This window comes from Notothenia rossii, assembly GCF_949606895.1.
Source record: "Notothenia rossii genome assembly, contig: scaffold_45, whole genome shotgun sequence".
NCBI lineage: Eukaryota > Metazoa > Chordata > Actinopteri > Perciformes > Nototheniidae > Notothenia > Notothenia rossii.
In genome coordinates this window covers 120001-134565 of record NW_027639483.1, presented here as the reverse complement: position 1 = coordinate 134565, position 14565 = coordinate 120001, and the positions used below count along the sequence as shown (strand labels likewise).

The following is a 14565-nucleotide window of genomic DNA, read 5'->3' as shown; positions in this document are numbered from 1 at the left end:
ATAGTGTATTCAAATAAACTGTACTTTCAATTAATATTCAGCATGGTAGTATCTCGACATCTATAGTTGTAGTGTTAAATCAGCAGGTTTCGGTTTTCACCACACCACGTCATTTCGCTACTCAATTCACCTCTTTAGGAAATCGTATATTAGCCACATGCTAAATGCTAATCGTAGATGAAGGATTTTCAGAACAAAAGCTTAACTGCTTGTGCACAAGAATTTCTGGTTTTTCAGAATAAAAGAGCATTTAACTTGACAGTATGTTTAAACTACATTATACCATCAAAACATTGATTTAAAATTTCTAACAGTCCCTCCTTACACACCTAAAAGGTGTGTATAATACTGAAATCAATGAGTTCTTCATCTGAACTTCGCATAGTACATATCTCATATTACAAACGTGCAATCTAAATGGAATGGTTCAACAGCCTTAACTTTACAGAAATACAAAATAAATTATTTGCCTGTGCTCAAACATAAAAGTTTTCCCTTGTGTATAACTTCTAATGTTTGCATTCAATATCATTCTTCAAAATAGCAGCTTGGTATCAGAACATTTCTTCCTCCCTCCTTTCACAGAAACCGTTCTCATACCACGCTCAGTGTTAAGGCACTTGTTTTTACAAATTGAAAAGAAACAAACCATTTTAGACTAGCAATGATTTATACAACATGAAATCTACCATATTAGAATAGTATAAAATAATAAAGTCAAATGTTGTTGTGGAAATACCGGACGTGACGTTGTGTGATCGCTTAGCAACTGAACTCCGTGAAAAATAAACACCACTAAGGTTCAAGGGTCAAGGGTTTTTGTTATCAGATGCTAGCTACAGTGTAATTTTGGCATTTCAAATCTTAGATCCCGAGGTCCTCCAACAGTGCAACATAATATAAATAGGACATATTAAGAAAATAAATAAAGATAGATAAAAAAATAGTGCAAAATGCACCACTTTTGGTTCAAATGATGAAACCAGTAGATTCATTCATTTATTTATTTTTGTTGCCCCAGCTAAATCGATTTTAATCCATTTATGTGGTTGTGGAATTACTGTACGTTACATTGTGCGGTCGCGTAGTCAGTGAACACCATGCTACCGATTACTATCCGATGACCATGAACGCACCGGACATCGGCTCCAACCTCCTCTCTGTCTGACTTCGCCAAGCAGGTAATGTGCTGCACCGCATGCCTCCAATATTTTAATGTTTATTGCAAGTAAATCAGTTGTAGTTACATATCTTTTTAAAGCAAGAGCTAGCTAAACACATATTAGCTTTACTTGACCGAAGATATAGTGCAGTGGTGAGTCCTACAACTCGGAAGTGAGTTAGCATTTTACAACTATTGATTCCCTCGTCTCAGATTCAATGGGATTTCTCCATAGGATTTTGGAAAATAGCTCGAAATAAGATCTGTGGAAAACGAACCTGCTTGATAAATGCACCTTTTGTTCAGCCGGATAATCTCCACATATCTACCCTACTTTTATAATTTTCGAATCATAAATCTAATGGCCAGAAGCAAAATGCTAACGTTATGCTATAAACGAACTACAGACCATGGATGTATAATAAGAACCTTTAGAATAATTACCTTTAGAAGTACACCAAAACATAACTGCTAACAATGTAAATGCTGTGTTGGAAACAAAGTTAATGTAAGAAAATGTTGAGTTAAATACTTTTGGCACTGTATATACAAAGCTTGGAAAAATGCCTATTGTGGCTGTCATACTTGCATACAGTGGCAACTAATAGTATTGTGAAGAAATGTCATGACAACCATCGACAGACTGTTACTGCACGCTGATTGTTGTGGTCCTATTTAGGACAAAACGTTCAGAGCTGTCCTTGTTCCAGTCCGCCCCTGATTGATTAGTGCTTTAACTCGTAAATTACACCCAATGTTAAAGCTTGTTGATGATATGTGAGATTGTAAATTCTCATGCATTCTAAAGTTTTCACTGTATTTTTTTCTTTCAACAGATACCAAACCAAAGCAAGATCAAACAGCACTTTTAAGAGCCTTTTTCAATTTCTTCTCTTCTCCCTCCTCAGAGCTATATTCCCTACATGTCTTCCTGTCTTCTCCCCATTTTTACCCTCTTCATCTCTGTCTCTTTACCCCTTTCTCTTTTGTATTTATACGCATGCAAACACACACACCTGTGTGTGTTTTGATTTCTAGTTCCTGAAATGGCTGCTAAACAAGGTGAGGAACAGCTAGAAGATGCCATTTTCCTTGCCGATTTACTTTGTAAACAACTGAAGGTCCATTTTTTTATTTCAATTGTATTGGTTTTGTGCCCGATGTACTGATTAGGTTGATTGATTATCTGCTTGTAATTTTGTAATGCTTGTAAGTGAATTGGAATACACTGGGAATGAAAAGCAGCTTGTTGTGAAAATGCATGACTACTTTATTGAAGGAGGAAGAAGACAGGGCCAGAGCAGCATCTAACAGGAGCAGAATCCGCTGGGTTGGCAAAGATGCTCAAGGGGAGCAGGAGTGGGGCAACCTGCCGACGTACTAAAGGTTTGTGCATGTATAGAGGTATTCATGATTAACATATCATTTTTGTTTTGATTGTTCGCAACATGATTGGTACAGCATGTTTCAGCTTAGAGAGGTATTGAATAAATATCTGTTATTCCGTCATACATATAAAAATAGGCCATTGTAATAAATAGTTAGAGTTGGTTAGAACTGTTAAAACTCTTTTAATGCATAACATTTGCCTTCGATTGCCTCCTGTTCTCTATAATTATTATCTGTTACCAATATATCTATCCTTATTATTATTATTATTTTTCAGCCAGAACTGTTGCCATTGACAATCCAGTGACTGTGGAACCAGCTGGAGCAACCTCTGCAGTACCCCCTCAGCTTTTTGGTAGGATGACATTTACTATCATCGAAAGTTAGGAAATGTGTCAACATAACATCAAACGAATACGTGATGCAATATGAGTACGCTTTTGTGATGCTGAACATTTTCTTTTTTGTTTGTTTCCAAAAGATGAGATTCAGCAATTGCAGGAGCTTTTGGTTGATCAACCATCAACCTCTTCGTCATGGTGCCTGCGCCAAAGTGCTGCCCAATTGGAGTGGCAAAAGGCAAGGTCCCATCACTTGGACAGCTTGCTGTCTTCAACTATGGTACCGGAAAGGAGATGCTCACATTGCTCCGCTCCTGCGGTCCTTCGCTGCAGAGAATGCATGCCCCTTGAATGGTTGTGTCATGACTGTGACATTTCTAAACACAGCATACACACCCTTCATATCAGGGAGTCCTTCAATGAAAGATATTTCAAATGTATTCCCCAAACAATGTCACTAGTCAAGAGAAATGACATGTTCACTTTGAGACACCAAGGTATTTCACTTAACACAATTTAGCCCCAAGTGGTTATTTTATAACTTTCCTAATGTGCTGGTAGTTTAAGACATATTTTTAACCTCTCTTCACAGATCGTCTTCTGCCCACTGGTAGGCCTTCACACTCGTGTAACCCTGAAGGTGTTACAGAGTCTATAGGCAGGCCTGTCATTTTCGTCTGCATTAATGGTATGATTTTAAGTGTTCTTTTTGTCACCCTAATACAGGTAATGAATGCGATTGTTTTTACTAAACTGTATTTGTTATTAGGGCGTTATGATTTGCATCTCCCCAAGAGGGTGTGCAACACATGCCATTACGAATGGACACCTGATTGGGGAGACCTCATTAGAAGCGGTTACTGGCCATCTTCTGTGAACGGAGACACGTTATATTCCACGGATGTCTTCAAATCTTTTGAGGACCTGAAGACTGTGGCACCAGGTTTGTCCAGACAGGCCTTTTTACAGATGCTGGAACGGAGGACACAGCATTATGGAAGGGTAAGATGACTTTCACTGAGTATTGCATAAGTAGAGGGCATTGTGAAAGGATGCATTTTATTTTGTGTAGATGAAACATGTTGATTGGAAATATGTTTATGTCAAAAATAACTAAATTGAAAAGCTTACAATGTTACTGAAAGTAGTTTAACTAGTGTTACATTAGAGCTAAAAACCTAGCACTGGTAGATGTAGGACATACTGTATAAGATCAAACATATCATAATCCAACTTTTGTTCTTTACTGAAGAACACAATTTGTATGATGAAAAACATTGTGCTCTTCTGTGGGAAAAAATAGGATTATGTATTGTATTGTATTAAAAAGCTGAAATAATGCTCCTTCTCTTCCAGCATCTGCCAATCCTAACCTGACCTTCACTTTTCAGGATATCGTGTGTTAGGGATACTCCTAATAGCCCCCCTCTTGCCTCCAACCACTGTGAAAGTCTTCCTGTTTCCTCGTATTATTCTGACATGTGTAAGGTAACAATTTTGCTTCTCAAACTTCCAGACAGGAAAAATCCATGGAGATGTCTTCCAAAGAAGCTTTCTGGAGTATATGGCCTGCCAGTACGAGTGCCAGAAAATGACGTGTGAGGAACCCTTCTCATGCCCAGCTTCTACTCCCAAAATGTTGGCTGTGTCAGTGGATGGGAATAGGAAACAGTACCGTTTCCGACAGTCACAGAGGTACATCTTTTTTGTATGTCAATTGAATTTAAGAAGTAGCCTATCAATGATGATAATAATGAATTGAATATTTATTTTTGAATTTAGGATCGATGAACCACTTTTTAAAGGCCCGTTCATCATGGAAGACTCGGCTGTCACAGACTTTGTTGACAAAGTCAGAACAAATGTAAAATGTGTAAGCACAAAAAAAAAAATCTATCATTTTTCTAGCCTTTACTTGTTTTGAGAGTGTAACATTAAAATGTCTTTAATTGTAGACCCCAGGAAAAGGTACATGTGGTACCAGCCAGTGGTCAGCTGCTCGAGAGACAGCAAGAAGAGCCAGCAGGCTTGATGAAGATTAGAGGTGGCTGTATGTAGACATGGAGTGCTACTGAAAGCTCTCAACATGTTCAGAGGAGAAATATTTGCCTACCTCTTGTTCCTTCAAACGCAGTTTCAAGCTACAAACGTGCATTTTTATTGCACAGATATTGCTTGTAAATACTGGCCCTACCTCGAGAAAGTGGCAAAGACAATGCCAGAACTGCGACCTTTGCTGAGCATGCAACCGTTTCTCTCGGTCATGCATGCCGAGGCCCATTCCACAAAGTGTGAAGTAGGCCCACTCTTATATTATTGTGATTGTAAGAATTTTTTTTAATTAATCTATGACATATAATATATGTGTATTTGTTAGATTGTGTGGAGTGGGAGAAATTTGGAGGGTGCTGGTTCGACGGCCGGGGAAGAAGTGGAGATGGTGAATAGCTTTCTGTCACGTTGTGCCATCACAACTAAGTACATGACAAAATCAGGTATGTCCTCTTGTCATTAGACCAACATAATTCTGTCTTGAAGTTATTATCCATCTCTTACTTTCCTTTATCTTTGTCTTTGATGTAGTCTGTTTCAACAGTACTAGAGTTTTTATGAGTTGATTTCCAAATACCCAAGTTATATTATCTGCTTGTCAATTTTACTTTTAAAAACAGCTCGCAATGACTGTCCATGCAATGGGATGGAACAGACGGAAGCAGGAAAACCTTCATGTCGTGTTGGCCAAGAGATATGTCAAGGTAATTGGCCATGTAAGTATAGGCATGACAAGATTAGATTTGTAAGACTAATGTACAAACCTGTCACAAACAAATAATTGTCCAAGCTGGTAAAGTGTTGGATGCTTGCGCAGGTCTGGAAAAGTTTGAATGAGTAATTACTGTTTTCAAGACATGAAAAGTTATGGAAATTTGGGTGAAAATCTTGAAAATACATCTGTATCGGCAACATCTTTTTTACAACAGACAATCGCAATGTTGGAGGGTGAGACTCAAAAAATGAAGGACACCTGCAAAGAGCTTGGATGCCCTGAGGACAAAGTCCAACAATGGGTTAATGATTTTAGAGACTGGGCAACAAACGGTATGCTGTTTCCTAACTTGATAATATAACATTGTTATTTAACGTATAGTATTAACACCTATGTTTTCTTTGTCCTCAAACTGTGTTTCTTGTTATTTACCCAAAACAACACATCAGTCTCTCCAGATGTCCATTGAGCAGCTATTTCTAGGGCTGTGCCCAAAAGAAAGCTTGCCTCTCTATAGACAGACTGGTAAGTTATTATTATTCAGTTGCAGTCATGTAAATAAAAAATTCCATTGAACATTGTTTCAATACGCCAGTACAACACCGGACAGCCTCCTGAAGGAGAGATCCAGGAAGAAGAGGTGGAGAGAAGACTGTCTGCAGAACAGCAAACAACAGACAGTGTAATATGGCCATGGGAAGTGCAAAGTGATGGTAAGAGCTTCTCTTGTTTGTGTGTACATAATATGTTTATTTTCTGGCACTAAGCAAGACCTATAACACCAGCTTCCCAGTCAATGGACTATGACCGGTCACTTATCCTACTGGTGCATGTCTTGGTCGGTAATGGTATGCTTGCTGTTCCTCTCTCTTCAGAATCGGTGTCCATTTTGGCCCAAAACAAAGTCTTTGATGCCTATATGGGCAAAAGGAGACTTGTGGAGGAGAGGGCCATAATTGTGAGGGAGATGAGGCAGCACTGCCTTTATCTGAGAAGTCAGGCTGACAAGATCAGGATGCAGATGCAACATGTGTCATGTGGAGGACATAGTGGTAAATTCCATGATGCCATAACCAAATACTACTTAACGTCCACAGTGTGTACTAGTAACAAAAATGAGATGCCTTTTCACTCTTCTATTCTCTTTGTTCTGCCGTAGACATGACTCAAGAAGGGAGAGATGGATTAGCTAGTCTTCTAAAGAAAATACTTGCTGACGTGGACACACACATCCAGCATCTTTCTTCGGCCTACAATTGGACCAAATGCCCCTCAATGGCCTGATGATTCTGTGGAGAACCATGACCAAGACAGTGACATCAGTGATGACAGTGAGGAAGACCCTGATGAGGACATCACACCCCCACCTTGAGGAAAGGACGCTGGGGCACAGCGCCTCTCTCCCCCACCCTACCCCCTCCTTGAGGAAAGGATGCTGGGGCACAGCGCCTCTCTCCCCCACCCTACCCCCTCCTTGAGTAAAGGATGCTGGGGTACAGCGCCTCTCTCCCCCACCCTACCCTGAAGGACACTAGGGTGTACAGCAGGGGTGGCCAAACAGTTAGAGGTTGAGAGCCAATAATTTCCCTGCGTTACTGCAAAGAGCCACATCATACAGATAGGCACACATGCTGGGTGTATGTCCCCCCACCTCTCTCTCTCCTTTCTGTGTGCTCCCTCAGTCTCTTCCTCTATGTGCCAGTCTCTCTCACACATAGAACATGAACATCTAAACATTTACAATAATTGACCCACACACTCAGACACACCCTCCCTCACACAGACACACATACCTCTGCTCAGTCAGAATTCTTGTTAATGTCACACACCATGATATTGACTGAAATGTACTTAACCTCTCCTACCAGTATTAAGACCAGAGGCCAGTTATCGTCAAACAATAAAATGGTGTGCACTCTCACACACAACTTCTCACTTCAAATAATGTGAAAAAAAGTTGTTATCTTACTATGCATGTTGCTTCTTTGAACTAAGTGAACATTCTGGAATGAATTGCCTTGAACAATCCTTAAAGATGTGGCTTGTGAGGAATATGTAAATGTTTGTATTTAAAACAAACCCATGACTAAGGTTGGTTCAAACATTGCTATGTATTGTATTTTATTTAATTCTCCTCACATGATAACTATCTCAACCTTTACCTAACCCTCTGACTGACAGAAGCGTTGCTGACAGAGATGCACTTTCTCTATTTTTTATTTCTTTACCACAATTCACCTATTCGGGAGTCCTTCTGTGTCAGCAACCAGCTTTCCGTGAGCAGGCCCTCTCTCACACTCACACTTACCTACAACTACAAAGTGTTGCCGTTTAGGGTTGAAAACATTATATTGAGTTATTACGGTTTTATCTGAGTTATTATCTTCAGAAGCAGAACTCTCCCTTCACTGTCACATTGCGAGTGCAGTAAAGCCTGCCTCCGGTGCTGCAGGATCTGCATTCTGATTGGCTCAATCACTTCTATGTTGAAAACTCTGTAACGATTAGCCTGGAACTTGTGTGTTGTTTACCCTTTGTGAACTGGGATACATATGCGCAAAAAAACACAAAATAAAAATTCTATATGAATTGAAGTTCACAAACCATGGTTTACGTGTCAACTCACTAATTTCTTTGTTGATGTTCACATATCTGTTATCTGATTAAATAAATGCTATTTTAGCCCACTTCCTTCCAATTGGACAGATGTTATCCAATACCCATAGTCCGACAGGTATTCACCTGGCTTTCTTAAAGTAAAACAGGTACACAAGTTAACAAAATACTACCTTTATTGTCATGTTTCTCACACTATGAATGTACCATTACAACAGCATTCGTCTACATATAAGAGGCAATGTAAGCTGTGTCCAAGTTCTGACAACTATGTGCAACATCTCAACTGGCTCATATCTTGTCTTATTAATGTTTCTCATAACTAATTGTATTAAAATAAACTCATTTTCTATCAACCAGCTTGTCACAGGAGTCTCAATGTTCGTCACACCCTCTGAATGTAGCATTACAACAGCATTCAGCTACATATAAGAAAACATACAAGTGTGTCCAAGTTCCGACACCCTGTGCAACACCTCAACTGGCTCATATCAGAATCAGAAATCCTTTATTAGTTCCACAGCGGGGACATTTCCGCTTGTTACAGCTAAAGTGGCATAGCAGCTAAACAAAATGCATACCACAGAATAAGCTAACATATTAATTATATTATATATAATTATATTTAAAAACATTTTAGAAGGCCTCACGAAATACTTTAATGTAAATTAAAATGTGAAGGAATGTGTGTAATGTGGTGATTGCTATCATTGACATTATTCACCCACGGATCTATGGGTTGGGGTATTGTTCCGCACAGACATTTTAGTTAACCGGACTTCCTGTTGATGTGAAATCCGAAAACATTTTAAAAGAATAAAATAATACTTTATTCCGAGTGTGCTTGCTTTTCTCTTTGAAAGTCATCACATAACGGCATTGTAATACACGGTTCGGCTGCATTAAATATTACATATCTGCCGTAGTTCTCTATTTATAGAACCCTGATGAGACTTCTAGACAAACAGGAAGAACTGCCGCCGAAACTGAATATGTGACGTGGATCATAAATATATCAGCAATTAAACAACATCTTGCATTTCTTTTCACACAATACGTCTTGCAGTATCAATACTAATTCGGCTGACTTTTATATTTGATCCAATTGGTAGATAGGCTGTATTTACACCATAAAAGTGCACAGCTGATAGAAAGGGACACCTAGTGGTTAAATCACGTTATTGAATTTTATTATTTTTATTATTAGATATTAATAGGAGACACAGTCAGACACACTAATAAAGCTTTATTTAAACCTTAAAGAATACTTTAGGTTAAGGTCTTCTTTTGAATAAGAAAAAAGCTATGGGGGTATACATATTAAGCCTGACAAAGTACTAATATATTGCTTTCCTGCAATGTTAACTACTGTATGTTTAAGCACTTATTTTAACTGATATTATACATATGTATTATACTCTTATAAGATGTATGTAGATAGTATAAGAAATATGCAGAATATGACAGTTCAATGGTGGAGGTATACACACATATTGATAGATGTCTTGTGATGCACTGTTGAGGAACCTGCGACCAAAGTTTTTCATCTCCGACCTTGTCAGGTATTGAACAATCAATAAATAAAGAACACAGAATTATTAAATATAAAACACAGAATTTGTGTGATTATACTAAATGGTTTACAAATAAACACCACTGCATATTTACAACTGTTACACGTGCTGCTGTAACGAAAAAATGTCCAACTTGGGATCAATAAAGTATATCTTATCTTAAGATGATCGATGCTACTGCCATATTTACAAAAATGTGCCTCTGAACCTTGACAAGTGCATGTTTCAGGCTTATCAATGAACAACAGGAGGGGTCACAGACATAAGACCAGCTGTTAAATAAACCTCTTCTGACCTTAGCTGTCATGTGGGTATATTAATGCTGCCCATTATGGGCACAAGCAATTTTCACCCATTTATTAATTATATGTTTTACATTTGAGTGTTTCCTATCCCCTAAACCTCCAGGGATGTACACAGTTTTAATACTGGCAACTTCTTATTATGTTCTTAAAACGTCTTTTAAAACTACAATTCCCAGTAGAGACGTGCCATAGAACATGTTGCGAACATGGTTGCGAAACACACAATAGCCAGCATGTGTAGTTCTGGGGACGGGTTGGGGAAGGGGGGTGGTGGACCCATCCGAATCCAGTTTTGAATAGTCTGCCGTGGTTCCATCCCATTACAAAGTGCTGCCTGTTCGGCGCTCGGCGTAACCCGCGGCGCACTGCCACTCAAACATCCAATCACAGAGCTTGAGGACTCGTCACGGGGTTTGTCAAACTTGAGAATACTTCTGTGTGTATGTGTTTGTGTGTGCCAGGTGTGATTCACATGGGGGGATGGGCACATAAGGGGGGAAACACATCTAGTGTATGTGTGTTTGTGTGTGTTGTATCTGATCCGGATGGTTACTAATTCCATTTCTTTATGGCGGTCATTGGTGTTAAAAAGTTGAATAAATCATCAAAAATTCAATGAAAGTGCTGATCAGCAATTGTATCAAATGTCTACTGTGAAGGAGATCATAAACCTTAATGCAATCGAATGTAAAACAAAAAAGTTTTGATTGATGAAAGTAGTAAATCGGTCAGATTTGACCCGAACACAACAGGAGGATCAATGACCTTATTTTGTGTTGACTTTGTTGGAGTTTTGTCAGCTAGGAAGTCAAACTGTTTTGTTGTTATATGTAGGTGTGTATTTCAGATCTACATTTTTGTCCTTTTGGTACAAAGAGCATGTGTTCCGGTCATGTTAAGAACAAACTGAAACAGAAATTCTCGTGTTGTCAGATTGGTTTATCAAGGACTAGGGAATATCGTTTTAGCTCCTTAATCTCAGTAAAATGCACACTTATGGGATACAACTAGGTGAAAAAATTACATTGCCTACTCCTAGATCTAGTGCCACTAAAGTCCCGTTCAATCTGTAGACCATTCGGGTCAATATAAATACAATTAATGCAAAGCTCCTTTACCCTTGACTCGGCTCTCCTGTGTCTGCACACCCTGTCCATTCTGGTGCTGTTACCAAACTACATGTAACTTTCATGACAGCAGCCGAGATGTTGCAGCCCCAGCAGACCAGAGCATAAAAGACTGCTTATGCCATCACAGAGTCATGGAAGGTCTGAAGTAGTGCCCCCTGCACTCCAAAATACCTGTCTCCTCAGCAGATACAGTCTGCTCCGTCTCTTCTTGTAGATAGCAGCAGTGATCCGACCAGTCCAGTTTATTGTTCAGATTAACACAAAGGTACTTGTTAGATTTCACAATCTCAATCCCTAAATATTTATAATATTATTTCATGGGTTATATCTATTTGAAATGTGGTGTAGTAGTGTCTCATGACACAATATTGAAGCATTTGACTCCATGTTACAAAAAGGGAAAGGTTTTAATAAAACAAATCGGTACACACACACACACACACACACACACACACACACACACACACACACACACACACACAAAATGACACTGAATTGACTGGCAGGCTCCCAGGTGTCTTCCCATTTTCTCCCACTGAAAATCACAATGAATAAAAACAACCAAAAGATCATTGCATGTGCCACAAGATAATTTCATATGCATGGGTTATCATAAAACAACAAATTACTTAGGGTCAGTTTTGTAGAAGCCTGATAGTAAACTACTTATGAAGTAATACATTTATTTATAACGCAGTCTAAAAAAAAGTTAACCAAAGAGCTGTGTTCTCACCATGATGCGCAAGGCAGCCAGCAGACCATTACCTCCTCTCTTCCCTACACACGGGCACACAAACAGACAAAAACAAGTGTTAGCCATATCAGCGACTACGGGTAAATGCATTGCTGCTTCATGCTCTGTCAGTTTCAACATCTTACCTTCTCTACCCTTCTGTCTTTTATTCCGTTGTAGTTGAATATCTGCTGCCTTGAGCATTTTCTGCAGTCTGAAATGGTGCAAATAAGAACTTATAAACAAATGAAGAAAAGGTTTGGGCATCCTCCAGACGAATATTTGATTAATGACTTTCATATAGGAAGAGAACATTAGCTAATCTGCAATGTGGCCTATTTGTGTCCAACTTCCTTTTTGTTTTATTTCATGAAACATCATTTCTAACCACCTTATAAATAAAGACAAGTCATTGAGCAAACCTTTATGGTTTTTTATGGTTATTAAAAGAGAGGGATTATGGAAACCTGGATCTGATATCTTGTGTGCAAAAGGACTTGCGCGTGAATGGGAGAATAGTATACAGCTATTTATTTGTTCAGTAGGATGTACCACAAAAACAAAACATACCCTTATTCTTCTTCTTCATCCCTTCACCTGTGGTACTGCTACACCCATTTGCTACAGAGGTAGCAAGTCTTGGAGAGGAGGAGCGCTCTGTGGGCAAACCTGTGACAGATGTAAGAAAGTTAAATGAGTGACGGTAGAGACTGGGGCATAGATAGCATCACAACCTCTGTGGGCTATAGATGAGTTTTGCCCTTCATGTTCCTGATCTACTGACCTCAAATATGGAGTATGTCAAAATGTATTATGTAACTTAAATAACTTTCATAATATTTTTTGTTAGCGTCCAGCTGTGACTTTGTGACAAATCACACCCTATTTATGGAAAGACGGTTTCCCTAAGATATCTGTGAATTGTGTTGTATTTGTTTTTATGTTGTATATGTAAAATGACCTTGGGTTCCTTGAAAGGTGCATTTAGATGACAAGTGCTATTATTATAAACCATGATGCCAGAGGGCAAATAACACTCAACACTCATTATTTAAAATGTAATGAATCACACAAACAAAACACTAACCCTTCTTCCTCTTCCCTGGCTGGGACGCAGCTGATGGTGAAGGGAGTGAATAGGTGCTTGCAGCTGGGACAGGGATGAGTGTCAGGGTGTACATCTCCTCGGATAGGTTTCCTACATAGAAGTAGAAAGAGTAGAATGGATGTACGCCACCTTCTTCAATGTACAGAACCTCCTATTTTACTGGAATTCGCGATGAACTATGCTGTGCTACTTACCAGAGGACTTGGTGGGGGTGTCTGCGGAAGCAATGGCGACTTCTGAAAAAGAAAAGGTTACAATTTGTAAAACATAAAAAATTGCTGTTAAAAGTGACAATGACTTTGAAGCTTACAAAAATAACACAAATTTATATTGCATCAAGTACAACCACTCAATGCACCATGCAAACATAATTTTACCACAGAAAAAGGACACATTGGTCTCTAACCCTACCAATAGGAATGTCCTCATAAGTGCTAATAAAAGTAATGACATTAAGTTCTTAGGCATTATTTTTCTCATTAGGCAGTTCAACAAATGTCATTTTGAATGGTCAGCTCCTGGCTGTTTATAAAATCCTAGTATAACGAATATAGTCAGAAAACAATAAAAATAGTGGTACAATAGACTTTTGCAATTACTTGATGTGGCTGGCGAGTTTTCCGCAGGAGGCTGTGGGGTTTCGGAGGCTGCTGCAGGCTCTGTATGACTCCAACCTAGATGAAAGAAAATAAGCTTTGGATAGCATCAACAACATCATGTAATTCACTAGTTCTCCCATTTGTATGCTTGATTTAAGGAAGAGGTGTAAGTTAATTGCTGTCAATTACCCCTATGGGCTCCTCCTAAACTTTATTAAGAAAACGACATCTAAGTGTCTAATTTTATTTCCAATGACATTATTGGTTAATTCTACAAAAATGTAAGTTACAGTATTACCTACTTAATAATTTCTTTATTCACTTTAACAGACAACAATACCTTTCGCAACAAATTCAAATAACACCTCCATCCTTCGGAGGCAGGTGGAGGCATTGCTGCTGACATTGCACCTTGGCATCATTACTTCGCAGGTCCTTCTTTATTCCAGGCCGAGCTAGGAACAAGACGCCTCTGGCTCCAAGGGCCTGACATTTTTCCAGCTTCCAACAAACCAAAATATACATTATTTCAGAACAATTATGCCCTGGTTATTTGCAAAGGCAAAACCAGTTGTTAAACATAAATCACATACACTGCTTGCACAAATATTCAACCCTATGCAATAACAAAGACATTTTTTTTTATGCATGCATGCATTAACAGTCTTAAGACTGTTGCGATCAGCAAGTAGAAGCTTTGAACATTATTCTGCATTGCATTTCTCATTTCTCTTGGCGGAATTTACACTGTATATATCATCTAGGTTTGTAGAGCAGCACTGTGGTTTATGAACAGTGCCATAGATTCTAAGTGGGATTAAGTTTAGAGCCATTCTACAAC

At 38.8% G+C, this 14565-nt stretch overlaps 2 protein-coding genes across 26 annotated transcripts in view; one reads left to right on the top strand and one right to left on the bottom strand.

Annotated features, from left to right (window-relative positions):
* Positions 1 to 790: 790 nt before the first annotated feature.
* Positions 791 to 8631, top strand: LOC307027779 (uncharacterized protein). 13 transcript variants are annotated; one of them, XM_079696110.1, is made up of 16 exons: positions 795 to 1181; positions 1999 to 2224; positions 2442 to 2548; positions 2829 to 2906; positions 3033 to 3389; positions 3485 to 3580; positions 3662 to 3894; positions 4409 to 4587; positions 4675 to 4765; positions 5270 to 5387; positions 5565 to 5660; positions 5874 to 5991; positions 6109 to 6184; positions 6270 to 6372; positions 6535 to 6711; positions 6819 to 8631. In XM_079696110.1, the coding sequence occupies exons 3-12, from the start codon at positions 2503 to 2505 to the stop codon at positions 5894 to 5896; spliced, it is 1317 nt and encodes a 438-aa protein (XP_079552236.1). In that variant the 5' UTR covers positions 795 to 1181; positions 1999 to 2224; positions 2442 to 2502; the 3' UTR covers positions 5897 to 5991; positions 6109 to 6184; positions 6270 to 6372; positions 6535 to 6711; positions 6819 to 8631. The 13 variants fall into 13 exon arrangements, with proteins under 13 accessions (XP_079552231.1, XP_079552238.1, XP_079552230.1 ...); XM_079696109.1 differs by having other exon boundaries at positions 6255 to 6372; XM_079696111.1 differs by having other exon boundaries at positions 5565 to 5648; positions 6109 to 6372.
* Positions 8632 to 11584: 2953 nt separating this feature from the next.
* Positions 11585 to 14565, bottom strand: part of LOC307027782 (uncharacterized protein) — a 71207-nt gene continuing 68226 nt past the window's right edge. For 12 of the 13 annotated variants that reach the window (XM_079696127.1, XM_079696117.1, XM_079696128.1 and 9 more), the window contains 8 exons: positions 14065 to 14225; positions 13725 to 13799; positions 13320 to 13361; positions 13105 to 13215; positions 12588 to 12686; positions 12164 to 12231; positions 12018 to 12061; positions 11673 to 11819 (listed from right to left, as the gene is read on the bottom strand). Coding sequence is in view for 1 of the 13 variants with exons in the window: in XM_079696125.1 (XP_079552251.1) it covers positions 11600 to 11819; positions 12018 to 12061; positions 12164 to 12231; positions 12588 to 12686; positions 13105 to 13215; positions 13320 to 13361; positions 13725 to 13799; positions 14065 to 14146 (741 nt within the window). In the remaining 12 variants the exon portion in view is untranslated. Of the gene's footprint in view, positions 11820 to 12017; positions 12062 to 12163; positions 12232 to 12587; positions 12687 to 13104; positions 13216 to 13319; positions 13362 to 13724; positions 13800 to 14064; positions 14226 to 14565 lie in introns of all 13 variants that reach the window. The other variant, XM_079696125.1, reaches the window with a different exon arrangement.